The sequence below is a fragment of the Podarcis gaigeae genome (genome assembly GCF_964106915.1).
Source record: "Podarcis gaigeae genome assembly, chromosome: 13".
Classification (NCBI taxonomy): Eukaryota; Metazoa; Chordata; class Lepidosauria; order Squamata; family Lacertidae; genus Podarcis; species Podarcis gaigeae.
The window spans coordinates 7165805-7185627 of NC_139689.1; the positions used below are offsets into that span (position 1 = coordinate 7165805).

General features: G+C 48.9%; 2 protein-coding genes across 4 annotated transcripts in view; both read left to right on the top strand.

The window, feature by feature from the left end:
* The window catches only part of SLC7A8 (solute carrier family 7 member 8), an 18068-nt gene extending 11151 nt beyond the window's left edge, over positions 1-6917 (top strand). For all 3 annotated transcript variants that reach the window (XM_083706817.1, XM_083706815.1, XM_083706816.1), the window contains 8 exons: positions 2939-3064; positions 3361-3514; positions 3866-3989; positions 4089-4192; positions 4794-4890; positions 5136-5285; positions 5991-6168; positions 6286-6917. In XM_083706817.1, coding sequence (XP_083562943.1) covers positions 2939-3064; positions 3361-3514; positions 3866-3989; positions 4089-4192; positions 4794-4890; positions 5136-5285; positions 5991-6168; positions 6286-6434 — 1082 coding nt within the window. In that variant the 3' untranslated portion in view covers positions 6435-6917. The remainder of the gene's footprint in view (positions 1-2938; positions 3065-3360; positions 3515-3865; positions 3990-4088; positions 4193-4793; positions 4891-5135; positions 5286-5990; positions 6169-6285) is intronic.
* A 148-nt stretch (positions 6918-7065) lies between these two features.
* CEBPE (CCAAT enhancer binding protein epsilon) lies at positions 7066-13487 on the top strand. Its single transcript, XM_083707155.1, has 3 exons — positions 7066-7257; positions 8438-10318; positions 13159-13487. Exons 2-3 carry the CDS (start codon positions 9884-9886, stop codon positions 13456-13458), a joined length of 735 nt encoding a protein of 244 aa, XP_083563281.1. The 5' UTR covers positions 7066-7257; positions 8438-9883; the 3' UTR covers positions 13459-13487.
* The last annotated feature ends 6336 nt before the right edge of the window (positions 13488-19823 follow it).

Here is a 19823-nt window from a genome sequence, read left to right on the forward strand (position 1 = left end):
CCCCCTTGAAGCTTACGGAATATGTTCCTGATGAAATCAAGTTGTTTAAAGTACATATTCAAGGGCAATAAATGTGCACTACTTACCTCTTAACACATGTCACTCTCTTGTTAAATGCTCTGTTGCTTCTTCAGGGTGATTAACAAACAGTATAGTTTAAAGGCGGTCATATTGGTTTCCAATGCAGCGAATGTACATAGGTAAAGGTAAAGGTACCCCTGCCCATACGGGCCAGTCTTGACAGACTCTGGGGTTGTGCGCCCATCTCACTCAAGAGGCCAGGGGCCAGCGCTGTCCGGAGACACTTCCGGGTCACGTGGCCAGCGTGACATCGCTGCTCTGGCGAGCCAGAGCCGCACACGGAAACGCCGTTTACCTTCCCGCTGGTAAGCGGTCCCTATTTATCTACTTGCACCCGGAGGTGCTTTCGAACTGCTAGGTTGGCAGGCGCTGGGACCGAGCAGCGGGAGCGCACCCCGCCGCAGGGATTCGAACCGCCGACCTTTCGATCGGCAAGTCCTAGGTGCTGAGGCTTTAACCCACAGCGCCACCTGCGTCCCTTAGCGAATGTACATAACTATGTATAATAGAATCATAGTTAGAAGGGTCCCCAAGGGCCATCTAGTCTAACTCCCTGCAGTGCTGGAATATCAACTAAAGCTTCCATGACAGATGGCCAGCCAACCTCCACATAATCTCCTATGTGGAGAATCCCTCTGTTTTATAGATAAATTTTATGTGTTAAACAGCCTTAAAATGCACACACCACTCTCCTCTCCCCAGCCCCAGACTGGTTTTCTGTTAAGCTGCCTCCAGGCTTCCTGTTTTGAGCCTTTTGGACTTGAACTGATTGTGCAAAGGGATGCAGAGTAAGCAGAGAAGTTTCCACTTCCTCTTGGTCTGTTGTGTTTTGGGGGTCCTGTTAACTCTCTCTTCCTTCTCTCCCACCAGCCATGAGAGGACATTAGACAGAGCACGAATGAGATATATTTTTACCTCTCACCAGCGGCGAAGCAAAGAAGTCTGCCTGCCTCCTCCCACTCAACTGCCCTACAGCTGAGGGGGAGGAAGCAGGCGGACCGTTTGGGGCAGTGGGGAGCCTGCGGGTGCCCAAGCCACCGCGTCACTCCCAGGAGAAATGCGTGGCTCGGGCACACTGCAGGCCCCATGGAGAGTGCCACCCGCATTTTGTCACCCCCCCCAGTGGTGACACTTTTCATATAATGTAAACAGACTATGTATCTGGAGAACAGGTACCTCACTCCTCAGAGATGTTTAATTTTTTTCAAACTTTAATGCCAACTTGTGGTGGAATTGTTGTCAAGTTAAAAAAGAGCTGGCATGAAAGAGAGCGTGTGTATGTATGTGACCCTAGACATCAAGTTTCTTTTCTCCCTGCATTGCAAACAAAGCATTAAGCTCCTGTGCTAGGGTGGTTTTGCATGTTTTGTAAAAGAACTGCTTCTTTGTGTAAACCAGAGCATAAATGTAGGCATGCAGTTATGCCTCGGTGGTGTTGCTGAATTTGAGTATTGATATGTTATATCAGGAGTGGTGAGTGGGAAAGCCAGTGGCCCTCCTGATGCCATTGGACTCCAATTCCTATCAGCCCCTGCAGCCAGCATGGCCATTAGTCAGGGATGCCGGGATGTGTAGTCCAGCAACATCTGGAGGGCCCCATAGTTAGCCAAATAATTCTTTGTTGCGACTGCAGCCTTTTATAAGACCATTTGTATGTGTGATAGCTTGCCTCTACATTTTGACTATTGTGAAAGTTTTGTGCATATATCGGGAGTGTGGAAGTGTGATGGATTTGGGCAGGATTGGTCTGATTTGTCACTCCTGTTTGCTGTGGTGGGTAGGCACTAGAAGGTTTAGGGGAGTAAGGGTTTCTACCTGTCTGCCTGTCTGTAAACCCTGTTTGTGTCGTGTTAGGTTACCAGGGGCCAGGGGCTGTTTGTGCTGACGGGATGTTTTGATGCAGTCAGGCTGGGTGCCAAATAGGCCACCACCTCCCCCTCCCTCATCTGTTTGTTTTTCATTCCCTCAAACTTCCAGGAACATTTATAGGAACTGTGGTTTTTTTCCTTCCCATATACTGCAGGGCACAGATATAACCCCAGATTACAATCCTGAGGGGTGGGTCATGTACCTTGGTCCCCTTCAAATAATAAGGGACAGCCCAGGAAATAGTATCTGTGATCACTTGTCCGCTGATCATAAATTGTTTTTTTTTTTCTGAATAGCTTCACCCTTAAGCAGTTGTAGGAGCAGAATATGTTTGTACCATTATTATGAGAGGTGGTGAGATCATAAGAGATTTACAGAATACAGTGGTGCCCCACAAGACGAACGCCTCGCAAGACGAAAAACCCGCTAGACGAAAGGGTTTTCCGTTTTGGAGGCACTTCACAAAACGAATTACCCTATGGGGTTGCTTCGCAAGACGAAGAAAATCTTGCATCCCCCCGCGGGTTTTTTCCGCTTTTTCCGCCCTTTTCTTAAGCCGCTAAGCTGCTTATCAGCTGTTCTGCTGATAAGCCGCTTAACAGCTGATCGCTGGAAGCCGCTTGACAGCTGTAGCGCTAATCCGCTAAGCTGTCAATGGGCTTGCTTCGCAAGACGAAAAAACCGCTAGACGAAGAGAATCGCGGAATGGATTCTTTTCGTCTAGCGAGGCACCACTGTATAACCCAGGCCATAATCACAATCTCAGTCAAAAACCAAGAAAGGCTGTGGCTGCTCTGAACCAGAAAGCTGTCCTTGTTTGTTTCTGGAAAGTGCCAGTGCAGCATCTGAATTTGCCCCTAACGAAACACATTGCTCCCAGCATTATCTTGTGTCCAACAGTCATGAAACTGGCCTTGACTGAGAGATTTAGGCCAGAATAGGAATGTTGACTGTCCCTTCCCCCACTGACTTTCCTGCTTCTCCACAGTACTGCTGACTTGGGTGAACTGTGCCAGCGTGCGTTGGGCCACACGTGTCCAGGATATCTTCACGGCAGGGAAACTGCTGGCGTTGGGACTTATCATTGTTATGGGAGTCGTACAGATCTGCAAAGGTGAGGCCCAGCCTGGTCAGACAAAGAAGGGGACAGGAGCCTCCCCAACACACTGTATTTGCCTCCCCTCACCTGCCCCCCCCCACACCAAGGAGAATAAGCTGCAGGGTTTTAAATTCAGGGTTATCAACATTCCTTAGTAAGCAGATTTAGAGACTGGATTGGCTTCCATAGTTTCCTGCCCCAGTCTGTATCAGAGAGGGGGAGAATTAGCTGACCCAGGGAAAGGGAGGGAGAACAGCCCACCTGTTTTGTTTAAAGAACCCTTTTTGTATTTCAATATCTCCTTTGTGCAGGTGAATACTTCTGGCTGGAGCCGAAACATGCTTTTGAGTTTTTCCAGACACCAGATGTGGGATTGGTGGCCCTATCCTTCTTACAGGGCTCTTTTGCCTACGGGGGCTGGAACTTCCTCAACTATGTCACTGAAGAGCTGGTTGACCCTTACAAGTGAGTCAGTGTCCCCCTTGGTGGTGATACAGGGGAATGAGACCCACGTCGACTTTTATTCCTCTCTTCCACTCTACAGTACAGTCGTATCTTGGTTCTCCAACAGAATGCATTCCGTGAATCCGCTCAACTCCTAGAACTGTTCAAAAAGCAAGACACTGCTCCCGATTAGCTGCAGGAGCACCCTGCAGCCAATCAGAAGCTGCAGAAGCCACACTGGATGTTTGGCTTCCGAAAATAGTTCGAAAACCGGAACACTCACTTCTGGGTTTCGATCATTCAGGAGCCGATTTGTTTGGGAGCCAAGGCGTTTGAGAACCAAGGTACAACTGTAATTGTTTTTCCTCACAGGAACCTGCCTCGAGCCATCTTCATCTCCATTCCCCTGGTCACCTTCGTCTACGTCTTCGCCAATGTGGCCTATGTCACTGCCATGTCGCCCCAGGAGTTGTTGGCCTCCAATGCTGTCGCAGTGGTGAGGGCCCATCTACACCGTTGTGCAAATTCACCTTCCCCTTGTTTCCAAATACAATGCCCGTAACCACATGCTCTCTTCCTGCTCCCTTCCTCACAGACATTTGGAGAGAAACTGTTAGGAGTCATGGCTTGGATCATGCCCATCTCTGTTGCCCTTTCCACTTTTGGAGGAGTAAACGGATCACTTTTCACTTCCTCTAGGTGAGTAAACATGGGAGTACATACCCCAAAAGCTGCAGCTCTGCTGGCACAACAGACTTTTGTGTGTGCAATTAAGCTTCCTCTCCTGTCTCATGCAGCACCCTTGTGCACCCTTAAATTCAGCTCTGAAGGATTGTGTACCCTCTGGAGCAGATTTTGGTGGGCATGGGAGGAGGAGAGGAACCACAAATCCCATTGCACCAGTGGACACAACCCACTGCCTTCAGCAGACATTCAGTGAGGTATTCTCATTTACAGGTTCTATCTGCTGAAATCCTCAGCTATCAAGTTCCATTATAGCAGCAGCTCCCCTTCCACACATAACTGCATTGCTCACCCATATCTTCATAGTGCTGCCTCTCTAATTCAGCTCTACTTTAACACTTATATTAGGACTGGGGAACTAAGGACTGGGGAACACTTATATTAGGACTGGGGAACATTTAAGCCTTCCCCATTCTTTCTCGGGGTCTTTTCTTTAGTAAGTCCTGTTCACAGTGTGGAGCCAGCTTCCTTCCTCAGTGCTGATCAAAGTACCGTAAGTAAATAATATTGCAGCACACTGCTTGCATTTATGATGTTCTCTCTCCAACATTCACAGACTATTTTTTGCTGGAGCCCGGGAAGGCCACCTGCCCAGCGTATTGGCTATGATCCACGTGCGACGCTGCACTCCCATACCTGCCCTACTTTTCACTGTGAGTCATAAAAAAAAAAGAGTTGGGAGGGGGACAGTTGATGCATCAGTGAGGGATGAGGAGAAAGTGTCTGCCAGTACAGAGTTAGAATTGCCAGTGACTGAAGAACTTGGCAGGGGCATTTTCCTGGGAATTGAGGGGATTGGCCAGCAGGTGCTGTCAGTTTGGCAGACCAAGTGCCTTGGGCGATTTCTCTGAAAACAATATAATTGCATTTTCTCTTTCCTTTTGTCTGTCTCTGGCAGTGCCTTTCAACATTGCTTATGCTAGTAACAAGTGATATATATACCCTGATCAATTATGTGGGCTTCATCAACTACCTGTTCTATGGAGTGACTGTGGCTGGGCAAGTTGTGCTGCGCTGGCGGGAACCTCACCGACACCGTCCCATCAAGGTAAGACGCTGGCCATCACATTTCTGCTGCTCTATTTATGTCAGCCCCTGTCACCTTCTCACACCAGTGTTGTCTTCCCTTGGAACCACACAGAATGGATTAAGCTGAATCAGTGTCACATCACTGATTTAAAACACATGGTTTTAAATTTCCTGTTTCCAACTGAATCAAACCTTTATACCAGAACCTGTAGTCCTCCAGTTGTTGCTGAACATTCCCAGTGTTCCTGGCCATTGGCCTTGCTAGCCAGAGCTGATGGGAGCTTCAGATGCTCTTAAAGGGCCACAGGATCCTGAGTGACCTAGGAACATAATCCAGAATCCTCAGTGTTTCCTGAGTGAGGGCAAAGGCTGAGGGTCTGGGAGACACTGGAGCAGAGCAGACTACCACTTCTTGTTTCTGGAGCACTCAGCAAAGAATTTCCCCGTGGCACCACCGCTGCTAACGAAACTGGTGGGTGTCTTGGAGTGTGGGTCCACTTTTGGCCTATTTTGACTAGCAGCAGCAGATCCCCATTGCTAGAGGTGCTGGAGGCTGAGCTTGGGACCTTCTGCATGCAAGGCATGTCCTCTACCACTGGGCTAGGATTCATCCCACCTCTGCTAGCTTTGTTCTTGATAAAGAAACCTGTTCTCCCAACCTTTTTCCTTGCATCCCACTTCCTGATGCTCCTGCCCAGATCCAACCCATCTCTTTCCTCCCCAGGTGAGCCTGTTCTTCCCCATAATCTACCTGCTGTTCTGGGCCTTCCTGTTGGTGTTCAGCTTATGGTCAGAACCTGTGGTGTGTGGGATTGGCCTAGCCATCATGCTGACAGGTGTCCCAGTCTACTACCTAGGTGTGCATTGGCAGAACAAACCACCTGCCTTCCACACGTTTATTGGTGAGTCATGAGCAGATAATTGGGTGGGAATTTTTTGAAATTCCATTTTGAAAAATGACGCTGCGGGTTTTCTTCTCCTACCTTAAAGCTCACCCGCTTACTCTTATTTTCTTGCAGAGGTAGTGACTCGGCTAGGACAGAAGCTTTGTGTTGTTGTGTACCCTGAAATGGATTCAGGGAAACCTAAAACCAACCTCAGCAAAGAGACCAAAGAACAGCTGGAGCCAATGTGTGGAACTGAAGACTCGAAGTATCCTCAGAACTGAGCCTTCTTGGTGGCTGGGGGTAGAAGAAGCCGCCAGTGATGGGCTGCGCAGTACCCTTTGGGGGCACTGAAGTAAATGGGAGCTCCCGGCACAGCTAGAGCTCTCTTCTTGCTCCCAACAGCACCACACGCTGGGACTGGAATAGCTGGGAATGTCTCACTAGTGCCTCACCCAGTTTCCTGCACTAAACCCCTGCTGGGGCTGGAGTACCCACATCCGCCACTCCCCACCAGCAGTGCCCCCTGCTGGAGCTGGAAAAGATGGGAGCTCTCCTCACAGCCAACGACCCCACACCCACATCCCCGGCGCACCCTGCTGGAAGGGGCTCCTTCGTTATTGTTGCCTTATATTGTTGGGAATATTCTCTTTGGGTTTGAACCTCATTTCGTGGGAGAGGGTCCTCTCCCATGGTTTTTGTGTCCTTGTATTTTTCACTTTTCTCTCTTTCTCTTTTTTTGATGTAATAAATTAAGCTAAACTTGCCATCCCTGTTGCCTTAAACGCTGGATTCTACGATGTGTAAAATACTGCTTTGTACACACCACCCGTTCTGCTAACTCTTGCTTTCCCAGTGGAATTATTTCACAGAGATTGCTACCACCTTGACAAGTATTGCGCTATTTTGATCGGGCATGCCAGTCTTTCCACTCAATGGAATTTTGAAAGATAAACCTCCAATTCCAGAACACGTTGGCCAGAAGGCGATGTAATATTTTCATTGGCATAGCATGCTGGTAGAAACTGACTCAGGAGTATCAGAGAGACCTTACGGAGTGAGGAAAGTAAAGTTTAAAGGTTAATTCCTGCACTGCAATGTGAGAAGGTAGGGCATGAAGACTTTTGCTATCGGGACAGGAGTGGCCCTCACACCCACAAATTACCCCTGTCCTCCAAGAACATGAGAAGAGTCCCACTAGATTTAATTGAAGGTCTGCCTAGTTTCACGCCCATAAGCTGGGCATGTAGTACACAGCCCTCCTCCAACAACTGGTTCCTGATGTACAGTAGTGACAACAGAACATAGTGGTTATATTTCACTGGGATGGGAAACAGGCCTTGACAGGTCTCAGTGGTGCCTGGTCCCTGCTGGGACTGGTACAGTGGGAGGTAGGAACATCAATGGCAGGTGGAGCCAGAGCCAATGAAAGGCAGAGCCAACTCATAGTTTTGTCCCCATCCTCCCTGCTGAGTTCTAAAGACAACATTGCCCATTCACCCAGTTTAGAAATGCCATTTCAGAGCTTTTGGGGTTTGCACAATCCTGAATAATATTGTGTCCTGTTGCTGCTGGAGCCAGCTGGACTGACAGGGTTGCAAGCCTCCAAAGGACCACTGAAGATGGTCAGATGAGCAAGAGAGTTAGCTTTACCCCTACAACAGGAGGGAAAGGTCTGATGGCTGAAATGCCCATGTGGTTAGAGTGCGTGTCAGCTGGGAGACTCAGGTCACACCTGCACCTTATGTTTATAGAGCTAAGCCACCCAACAGTCTTGTTTCCCCCTCCCCCCCAAAAAAAAGAATCTTGGGAACTGTAGTTCGTTAAAGGTGCTGAGAGAGTTGTGAAGAGGCTTCCATGCCCCTCACAGGGCTACAATTTTCAGAGTTCTGAACGTCCCTAACCAACTGCAGTTCTCATGAGTCCTGGAGGAAGCCACGATGGTCAAAGCAGTGTCATGGTGTTTTAAACGTGTGGCTGGTTCGAATCCACTCCGCTACAAGGCTCCTTGACTGATTTGGGGCCAGCCACTCTCATCTTAAGGCAACCTCACAAGGTTCTATGGATAAAATGGAGGGCAGGGGGAGAAGTGTGTGTGTGTGTGTGTGTGTGTGTGTGTGTGTATCGAAGTTACCAAAGGAAAGACAATCTATAATGTATAAGAAAGGGAAACAAAACAGGTGAAAGTTAAGTCCTTCATATGTGGCAAATCCATACCCCGTGTTTCCATATGGTGGTCTACATGTTACCGTGGCGATTATAAAAGAGGCTGGTACTTTCACTGCAGAGTGAAGTGATTTTGACAACTTTCTATGCAAGGGCAACCTGCCTGGGCCTCCCGCAGGAGGAACTTTTGGAGGTCATTACCAAATTAATTGGAAGGTCTCTGCCAAAGCATCCTTCAGTAAGAGCTCTACACACCAGGTGAGTGGGCACACCACCAAAGGCTTCTAGGGCAAGCCTTCCATTTCAAACTCAAAACAACTATTTTTGGTTTGTTTGCACTGCTCCATAGCTCAGTGCAGTTGCACTACTGGCCTCAGGGCCCCACCTACTGGTGTTCAGAGACACCGCAAAGGAAAACTACGGCAAGCTTTTGCAAATTTCATTGTGGCCCCTGATAGGTGGCAAGGGGGCGTCCAGAAGCAAGCCCTCTGGTGCAAACACTGGCAAACTGCAACAAAACATTCACACCATTGTGCAAGTGTGCCCCCATTTCTTTCTTTGGTTTAATTCTGTCATTTACCATCCACAGGGGCAATAGGAGCCATAGTTCAGTAACATCCAGGTTGGACGCAGGTTCCTCAGCCCTCTGCATAGCTCAGTGATAGAGCACCTGCCTTAATAATAATGATAATAATAGTGATTATGATGATAGTTTTATTATTTATACCCCAATCATCTTGCCGGGTTGCCCCAGCCGCTCTGGGCAGCTTCCAACACATATAATAAGACATCAAACATTAAAAACCTCCCAATACAGGGCTGCCTTCAGATGTCTTCTAAAAGTTGTATTGTTGCATGCAGAAGGTCACAGGTTCGATCCCAAGTGGTGATAGGTGCTCTTTGAGTGAGGCAGGGTATGGCTTATTGCTGGGGGCGGGGAAGGAGGAACAGTGCCCCCAGGATCACACATTAACATTGCATGACAGTAATGTGAAGACCCTCCTGAAGTGGATGAGGATCATGGGAGAGAGATTGCCAGGGTGGATGAGGCGAATTGCTCTTCACAGGAGCAGGGGTGCACCTCAGAAAAAGAGGAAGGAAGGGGGAGGGAGACGGAGGGAAGGAAGAAGACGAGAGAAAGAGGGAAGAAGCTGCAGACCTGCAGAAAGAGGGAACGGTGCACAGAGGGGAGAAAAGAGCAGAGATGAGAAGAGGAATACGACAGTGACGGAAAGAAAAGGTAGAAGGGGGAACCGAGAAGGAAGAAAATTGGACATTCCGAGAAAAGGAGGAACGAAAGAGCAAACAAGATTTTAAAAGTCAAGGAGGGCAAATCGGTGTCAAAGAAGGAAACCAAAGAATCACCTGGAGAGGAAGGGAGCCTCACTTAAGCCGAAGCAACAAGCAACATTAAGAACAACAACTAATAATAATAATAATTCTGGAGAAACTGGGAGAGGAGCCATTGAAATATAGGAAGGCAAGGAACGAGTGCTTTGGGGCCGCTAGCAGACCCGGAAAACACAGAGGAGAGAAGTCACGGAATTTCAGATTTCCACTTGGCGCTATGTCCCAGGGAGGGTATTTTGAGGGCAGTGAGCAGCGGCAATACCAGGCCCTGGAGATGCCCCCTGCCAGGCCTAGTGGCACGGACCTGGGCCCCCTCTGTGAGTCGGAGCTGGCCTCCTACATTGGAGACGAGCAGCTGCTCTCGGAGCTGCTGCAGGGGGCCGGGCAGAGGGGGCCCAAGCCAAGTACCCCCTTCTCCAATTTCTTCCCTGGGGAGCCATACCCCTACTTGTCCTACGGAGGTGAGCGCAAGGTCCTCGGTCCCTTCGACCCGCGGCCGGTCGCTGTCAAGGAGGAGCCACGAGGAGGCGAGGCCGGGCGCGCAGGCGGGCGCCACCCGTACAGCCCCATGCACTTCTCGCCAGCCCACTGCGCCCAGGTGGCCCTCGCTCAGCCTGGCATGCGGGCCGGACAAGCACTGAGAGTCCTCAAGGTAAGGAGGAGAAGCACGGTCCCCCTGTTCCCAGCTTTGCTTTCACCCTCACCCAGCTTGGAGACTTTCTCAACTCTATAACCAAAAAACGGTGACCCCGACTTTGGAGGTCATTGGTGACTACTCACCCTACCGGCTAAGTCCTCCTGTTGTGGTTGGAGGCAGAGATGCTTCTGAATGCCAGTCGCTGGGAGCCACAGGAAGGTGAGAGCGCTCTGGTGCTCGAATCCTACTTGCGAGGTTCCCACTGGTTGGCCACTGTGAGAACAGGATGATGGGCTTGCTGGGCCTGATCCTGCAGGCTCTGAGCTCCTCCTGACTCCAAAACTTGACACCCTGTCCACACTGGCACAGCTCCTTCCCCCACCCCATCTCCCAAACCTCAATCTTCTTTGAGTATTTATTACTGTTAACTATTGTTATTGAAAGTGCTTTAGAGAGTAAAAAGGAAAAAAGAAAGGGGGGGCAAGCCTGTCCCTTTTGGGGCTTAAATCTATAACCTGATGCACAGGCGAGAGCAAAGGAAGGGGAAGGAAGTGGAGAGACAGTGGGAGATGGGAAGAAGATGCAGTTAGGTCGGTTGCACATACTTAGGTTTAGTTACAGCAGGGATTGGGTCCACGGGCAAGAGCAGGTTGTGCCCTCCAGATGTTGCTGGGCTCCAGCCCCCCAACAGTTAGGGATGATGCAGTTAAACAAGGTCTAGAGATCTGCACCATGTTTGTTGCCTCTGGACAAGGGCCTGTTTTGCCAAAGTTTGCACAGTAAAGGTGGGCTTCGAGGAGAGGTTTTAAGGGAGCCAAAAAAGGGACAAAAGTGGGTTCTTTTTGGATCCCAGTTCCTTTCTTTCTGGAACTATAGGGCTCAGTCCTGAAGTGCTTGCCTCCATCCCTAAAACCTGACTTGCCTGCCCTCTTAATCTGGGACCCCAATATCCCTCATCAGCCCTTGTGAATGCGGTCTCTGCAACACTGGGATAAATGCATGATATAAGCTATAACCTACACCAAGAAAAAGGGGGGAGGAGCTGAGCTTAACAGAGGTAAAAAACACCCTCCTTCAACAGCTCCATTAAAGGGCCCTTCCCATGACTGCGAGTGAACGAGAGATGATTTTGTGAGATGATGTGCAGGGAACCAAGGATCTATGATGGAACAAGCGATCGACCAGGCAAAATTAGGTAAAACACAGGGACCACATGAGCTACCAGCAAAATACAGTATTACAAAAAAATTGCAGGACTATTTAATGCAACCATTAAAAGACACTGCGAACAGGATATTAAAAACCTGAGATATTTCAGATACATGGAATAATTGCATATATCACAGTGACTTCCTTTAACCTAAACCAAGGATCTGTGTTACAAGCACAGACTTTCTCAGAAACAAGGTTTCATAGTGGCGCAGCAATATAACTGCCAGCACACGTGTGGAAGCTAAGCAGGGTCTGGTTTGGTTGCAGATTGGATGGGGGACCAGGTTCCTGCCTTGCAGGGGGTTGGACTGGATGACCCTGGGGATCCCTTCCGACTCTACAATTCTAGGATTCTATGGGGGGTAGGTATTGCTTCCAGAGCAGGCTGGGCCCATAAGGGCATCTGGAGGCACAGCCCCACCAACCTCAGCCAGCCCCACCTGCCTACCTTGTTCTCCTCCTTATTTTATTGCTATTTATTTGATTATTTCTTTGATTTTTGCATGCATCCATTCCAAGGAGTGGCCCTGCCTGGCCGCTTCCTCCTTCTTAGGGTTATCTTTGCAGAGCTCGGCAGGCAGGAAGGTGGGGACGAAACTAGAATCTGCTGTGTGTCTGCCTGCCATTGGCTGTGGTTCCACCAGTTTCAATGGTCACCAGCTGCCGCTGCTTATCCCAGAATCCAAGGGTGTGGAGCCAATATCTGGAGCATCTGGGAGGGCCCTCCTCCAACCGACAATCTCCATCTTGGCACGGAGGGTGTTTCTAGGCAGCTGCATATTCTGGGATGGGTGACGCCTCTTACAGGCAAATGTTTCACAGTGTCCACCCACATTGTTGGCATTAAAATGCCAACCTGTATCTTTCCCCCAATTAACCCGGATTTATCCATTTCAGGGAAAATAAAATAAATTAATTATTATTAAAATCTGTTTTAAATTATCTATTTGTGATATCTGAACGATCCATTTACAATATGAAGCTGCTGCCTGGAAATGCCCTGAGTCCACAAGCTGGCTTCATGACTAATTTTTATACTGTTTCAAGATGGCTACACTTTCGTGACAATTTGATTTGATGAAAGTATTGGCCAGCTGTGGGTTTTGAGGCCCAATGCTCGCTCTCTCGCACTCTCTCTCTCATACACACACACACACACACTTGGGCTATTGTCCCTAACCCATGGAGGGATCTATCCATTTCAATTGTCTTGGTTTCTTGCTTTCTCCAATATTAAATTCCATTCTTTGCATCTCTGTGACAATGTGAGATTTCAGCAAGACTCCTCGTGAAAATTCACTGGCCTTTTAGTGCGATTTTCTCCTAGTAAACACATTTTGTACGCAGTTTTGACTACCGTACACCTTTTGCAAGAGATTTCCCCAATGTAATGCATTTTTATATTTTTTTGGGGTTTTGTTTTTGCTAATACAGTCATTATTACTTTACCCTAACATGCATTTTTGTAAGCACTGATTGCCTGGAAAACTACATTGCAAAATTCAGAGCGTTCCAAAGGCCAGTCACGTTCTGCTTTTGCAAGCTGTTTCAGAAACCTGCAAACTTGAATTCAAGTTTGAGTAAGAAGCAAATAAAATCCTTGACTTTTGGCCCTTCCCGCTCCTCCCTCTGTGTCTCCGCAGGGCCCCCCTTGCAGCCCGTCCCCGCCATGCACCCCCAAGGGGAAGAAATCGGTCAACAAAGACAGCCTGGAGTACCGGCTACGCCGCGAGCGCAACAACATCGCCGTGCGCAAGAGCCGCGACAAGGCAAAGCGCCGGGTGCTGGAGACGCAGCAGCGCATGGTGGAGCTCCTGGGCGAGAACGAGAGGCTGCGCAGCCGGGTGGAGCAGCTGGTGCAAGAGACAGAGACCCTCCGTGACATTTTCCGCCAGATGCCTGAGGCGGCCGGGCTTATCAAAGGGCTTGGGGGCTGCAGCTGAAGCCGGCCGGGTGGGGTGGGGAGCGAGGAAGGAGGTGGCGGCACTTAAAATCAAGAGGGGGGTGGGCGCGTGCAATTTTGAGTGTGTAAATAAAAGGGTCTCTCATGGCACGTGTTTGCTTTAGTGATGTGTCGTTTTGTTTTATAGGAGGGAATGCATGCTTTGCATGCAGAAGGCTGTAGGCTTCTCCGGGTACCTTTCTTGACTTAATAATAAGAATATATTATTTATACCCTGCCCATCTGGCTGGGCTTCCCCAGCCACTCTGGGCGGCTTCCAACAAAATATTTAAATACAGTAATGCATCAAACGTTAAAAGCTTCCCTAAACGGGGCTGCCTTCAGATGTCTTCTAAAAGTCTGGTAGTTGTTGTTCTCTTTGACATCTGGTGGGAGGGCGTTCCATAGGGCGGGGGCCACTACTGAGAAGGCCCTCTGCCTGGTTCCCTGTAACCTCAGTTCTCGCAGGGAGGGAACCGCCAGAAGGCCCTCAGTGTGTGCAAATTCCACCTCAACATCTCCAGGTATTTTTCACAGCCTTAGACCCTGGGCGGCCATTGCCAGTGGAATGTAGACAACTCTGAGCTAAACAGGGCAATAGTGACTTGGAATGAGGCAGCTTCCTACGTCACAAATTGCACCCACGGCCCATCTGCTCCCATCTGCTAATGGAAGAGATGCAGGGCTCTTTCCACTAGAGATGCTAAGGACCAAACCTGGGGCCGCATATGCAAAACCACTGAGCTGCTGTGGGGAAGATAATTAGGGTGTAAGGCTGGAGCAAGTGGGTCAGCAGCAACCCGAGGACCGATTTATGCATGGCATGTTTTCAATCCAGTGCTCTCTGCTCTCAGCGCAAGGGCCAGGCCAAGCTAGTCCTCAATCGCCATGCAAAAACTGCAGTAGCAAAGTACTTTAAATCAAGAAAGAGGCACCTTTGCAAGATGTGGGACCTTCACAAGATCCTTCACAAGATCAGGGTGGAACGGCACCGGCAGCTGGCATCCTTAGGCAACTGCCAGGGCCCACAGCTGTGACCACTCCTTATGCCTACTCGGCCACCCACTTTAAACCCAGCCTTAATTTCCCACAATGCTCCTGGCATAGCCTTGCTCCAGGGCACTGTGATAAAATCAAAATGGCGGCTCAGTTAAGCCACATGGGGCTGCTTGGAGTGCCACTGTCCTCTGCAGTCAAGTAAGCCCACCAGGGAGGAGGCTGCTTAGTTCAGAGCCCTGTTATATGAGATCATTGATTTCAATGAGTAGTCTGACTTCTCCATAAATCCTTAAAGCACTTATTGCCAGGGCACACGCCCAGGTTACATGTCTAAAAATCCTAAAATGAGAACTGCAGACTTGTGTGCAAATGGCACACTTCGTAACAGCCCCTTCAAACCTGGAGCCGGGATTCGAACTCAGATCTCCCTCCTTGCTGCATCCTCTCCCTTTGCCTGCCTTGTGCCCTCCAGATGCTTAGAATTACAACTGTCTTCAGTTCCAGCCTGCACAGCCCAAAATATTGGGGGGGGGGGACATCAAGTAGGCAAAGCTTTCCCTATAAAACCTGACCCTCCATTTCTTCTTGTCACCTGGAGGAAACCTAGACTTCTCCTTGGGTTATACAGAGCCGATTTGTGGCATTGGGGGGAGGAGTTGCAAGAGGGCCTCAAGCTCAACGTGGACCCCTGTTTTAGACCCCAGAATGCCAATTTTGGGGCATTTGATAAATTCCATAACTTATTTTTCAACCCCACTGGACTAAAAGGGTGAGCGAAATAACAAAGAGGATGGAACAAAATAATTAAGAGGAAAGGTTGCAGCATCTGGGGCTTTTTCGTTTAGGGCAAAGGCGACTAAGAGGGGAAACGATATAATTTTATATAAAATTACGGATGCCCTCGAAAAAGCGCGTAGAGCAAAGTTTTTCTCCTCTCTCACAACACTCGCCGAGATCCAATGCATCTGAATGTTGGAAAATGCAGGACGGATAAAATAAAGTCCTTCATGCAGCAAATGGACTTTGGAAGTGGCTCCCACAGCATGGCGCATGAAGGGCACTGAACAGATTCATGGCTTTGGGGTGGGGGTGGGCGGGGCGCCATATTACCCAGGTCTGCCTCTGACATTCGGCGCCTGGAATACCAGCAGCAGGAGGAAAGGGCTTGTTCTCACAATCTGCGCCTAAGGGTTCCCCAGAGGGATCTTTGGCCCCTGCGTAGCAGCCAGAGGCTGGACTAGACAGGCCTTGGGCCTGATCTGGAGGGTCTCATCTTCATCTCTTGCCTTGAACCTGGACGGAGAGAAGCTTTCCCTTACAATCCTGAAACTCAACAGCCATCAGGTTAAAACTGGTTGACAGTCGCTTACAGAGCTCTCCTACGCCCCGAGATGTGCAGGGCCTTGCAGAGCCAGGCAGAGGCCTGGGCCAGGTAGACAATGTGCCCCCCCTTTTTTTACCCTGGGGATAACTGACGTCTTATAAATAAGTAAGTGCTGTATATAAATAATTTCCACAAAAGTTATGCCGACAAACAATTTTATTTCAAGGCTTGAACCGTATCTGCATATAAAGGCAAAATGGAAAATATATACAGTGGTACCTCGGGTTAAGTACTTAATTCGTTCCGGAGGTCCGTACTTAACCTGAAACTGTTCTTAACCTGAAGCACAACTTTAGCTAAGGGGGCCTCCTGCTGTTGCTGCCGTGCCGCCGGAGCCCGATTTCTGTTCTCATCCTGAAGCAAAGTTCTTAACCTGAAGCACTATATCTGGGTTAGCGGAGTCTGTAACCTGAAGCATATGTAACCTGAAGCGTATGTAACCTGAGGTACCACTGTACAATAGTGCTTTTTAAAAATACATAGGGAATGTATGCTGACCAAGGCCCCTTTGGAATTGAAGGCCCGGGCCAATTGGCACATATGGCCCCCCCTCTGTCTGGGCTTGGTGATGGCCGCTGGCTTAGATTCTTCTTTGCCTTGTGGGACTCCGGGGCCCCTTTCCTTGTGCTCATTTCTCTCTCTCTCTCTCTCTCTCTCTCTCTCTCTCTCACACACACACACACACACACACAGAGGCAAGGGTTGCACAAGCCGGTGGTTGATGTTACAACCTCTGGAGAGCAGCTTTTTGGATGGAGGTGAAGCGGCGTTTGCTAGCCGCCCTGCCTCCCTTGGACTTGTGCATCACCAAAGAGACCCCCTGCACCTAGCGGAAGCCCCCGGTACTTGGGGATTTAGGGTTTTCTCATTCCCTCTTTGCCAAGACTTCAGCTCCTCGTATCCCAAATTTGCTCGCTGTCCCCGTCCAGGCAGGGGTGCAAAGGAGCCGGCCTCAAGGTAAGCCTTGCGTCATCTTGTGAAATAACCTGTTACACCACCGAGAAGGAAAAGGAACTCTGCCACAAACCACAAGCTGTGCTGCTCCCCCATCCTGCTACAAACACACACACCCCAACTCAACCTCGCAAAGGTGTCCTCACCCCCCAACCCAAGACTAGAACTGGGAGCCCCAAGTGGAGAGACAGACGGCCACCCTCAAAACCAGGTTTCCCCCCCGAGCGTCCGAGGCCGGGCCCACGGTAGAAGCGCAACCCTCCTGGAAGCCGCAGTGGCCCCCTACCCGCCACCTTCCCTCTTTCCACACCGTTGAGGTCTCCCCACCCCCAGGCCATGGCTCATTGCAACCGGCCGGGTTTGCGAAACTCCTCTCCTGAAGTGTTTCAAGGGGAATGGGAGGGAGGGAGAGGGGAGAATCCGTTCCACATTTCTCCGGTGAAAATAGGGGCGCCCCATTCCATCATGATCATTTTACTATTGATACCCCACATATCTTGATGGCTTGCCCCAAGGGGGTCTCTCGGTCATTTCCACCCTTCTCTAGTGATCCCTGTGGGGAAAAGGTCCGAGATCCCTCGCAGCACAGGAGACCCCCCCAGTTCAAGGAAGAGAAAGTTACCAATCTGTGGGTGGAATTTGGGGTTGGTTTCGGAGCTGGGGGGGGGCCCAATAAGCCATCTTGCCCTTTGCCTCAGGCCCTGGGCCAAACATGTTTAAAAGAATCTGATATGTCTCCAGGGATCCCAGGACACTGTTTGAAAACCACTGTGAAATACATTGTGAAATGTTAGGCCTGCAAGCATCAAACCAACAGCCATTGAGCCTCAGACAAGGGACAGGGCGGCAAGGGCCTCTGGTGGCCACGAGTGGAGTTAACACAGGAGTTCCTGATAGGCATTTGCCTCCAAGGCCTCAAGCAAAAAAATGTATTTACCGTATTTTTCGCTCTATAACATGCACCCGACCATAACATGCACATAGTTTTAAGAGGAGGAAAACAAGAAAAAAAAAAATTCTAAACAAAACAGTGGATGTATGATTTTTGTGATTCATGCTGTGGCCACAGACATGTGATCTGACAGTGAGTTTGGGATAGCCCAATGCAAAAATCCTGACGATCCATGTGGATCCATGCTTTGTAACCACATTTTTGCACCACTGCGGCCCCAGACAACAGTTGGTGCGTGATTTTTTTGGTGCAAGCTATAGCCATGGACATGATATGTGATCTGATGGTGAATTTGGGGTGACCCAGTGCAAAAATCCTGAGGATCCATGTGGATCCGTGCTTTGTAACCACGTTTTAGGGAGGGAGGGAAGGAAAAGCACTCAAAGGACAAGGAGCATGCGTGGGGTGTGTGGAGAAGGGTGCTGCTAATAATGCAGGCGAGGGGTTTAAGGGGAGAAGGCTCCTCTCCTCTCCCACTTTGCTCCTTTGAAGCAAGCAGGCTCCCTGTCCCTCTCTCCTCCCCATCCCCACTCTTCTCCCGCTGAAGGGGAACCATGGATCCTCTGCCCACGACTGCAGCAGATCCCCCTGCCATCTGTAGGCATTCGCTCCATAACACGCACAGACATTTCCCCTTACTTTCTAGGAGGAAAAAATTGAGTGTTATGGTGCAAAAAATACGGTATTTCCCTCCACTGCTACTGGATCCTTTCAACTGGCGATACATGGAATCGAATCTGGGACGACTGGTTTACTATTTCTGCCAGTTGCCTCTTGGAGAAAGGCCCATCTAGTTCCAGCATCCTGTTCTCAAATAAATACTGTACATACATGGCCACGTGCCATGGATTCTTGAGCTGTGATTCCTGCATCGCAGGGGGGTTGGGCTAGATGACCTTTGGGATCCCTTCCAACTCTAGAAATCTACGATTCTGTGCTTAGAGCCTTCAAGGGCTGCTCTTTAGGCACACACCACAAGGCTTGGCTTGCAAGGCAGCTGAACAGGCATGTCGCCCGCTGTTGTCGACATGATCAATCTGTTCTTCCTTGCTCCAGATTAACACATGAACACACACATACACACAGAGAATCTTTAAAGAATCTTTAGAAAACTATGGTATAAAAGGAAACATCCTGGCAGAATTAGACTGATCCCTGTATTGTATGAATATAAGTTCGTAGGGAGGTAAAAAGAAACTATATAAGAAATATGTAACTGTGCAGAATAAAGTAATGGATAGACAAAGTACAGTGAAATTAATTGGAAGTCATTTTTAACTCCCCCCCTATAAGTTGTATAATTGCTTTCAATTCCAGGAGTATATATGATGATAGTTATATTAATCTTGTTGTATCTTAGAGTGGTGGTTTTTTTCTTTTTCTGTTATGCTTGTTTACTTGTTTGTCCGTCCGTTTTTTCATAAATGTATTTATTTTAAATTAATAAAGATATATTAAAAAAAACAACCCCACACACATTCTGAAGGATGGCATGTGAAGGAAAGTGTGTGCCTCCAGAACAGGAAGCAATTGAGAGGGACTTGAATGCAAACAGGAAAAAAAGACACGGCAATGCAGAAGTCAGCCTGCTCACATCCCTCCTCAAAAATTTCCTGTAAGCCCCATCTAAGGTAATTTCACTCAGCAGGGAACAATTGGAAGGCCAAAGGTCTAAATCTAAGCAGAAGGAGATTTTATTTACAGTGGTACCTTGGTTTATGAACTTAATCCGTTCCAGAAGTCCTTTCTTAAACCAAAGTGTTCTTAAACCAAGGCATGCTTTCCCATAGCAGCGGGGGAACTCAATTTACAAATGGAACACACTCAACAAGAAGCGGAACATGTTCTTATTCCAAAGCAAAGTTCACAAACCAAAACACCTACTTCCGGGGTTGCAGCCTTCTTAATCCAAGTTGCTCATAAACTAAGCTGTTCTTAAAACAAGGGTACCACTGTATTTTATTGTGTTTATATTGCAGCAAGAAAGGAATGATTACTGGCCACACCTGTCTGAATGCAACTGGGAAAACATGTGCCTGTGTAAGTAAAAGAGAGGCAAAATCTCTGGCCTGGGAAC

Coding starts and splice junctions, on each gene's coding strand:
- CEBPE (XM_083707155.1), top strand. CDS start 9,884: ATGTCCCAGGGAGGGTATTTTGAGGGCAGTGAGCAGCGGCAATACCAG. Junction 10,319..13,158: donor AAGCACTGAGAGTCCTCAAG/GTAAGGAGGAGA, acceptor GTGTCTCCGCAG/GGCCCCCCTTGCAGCCCGTC.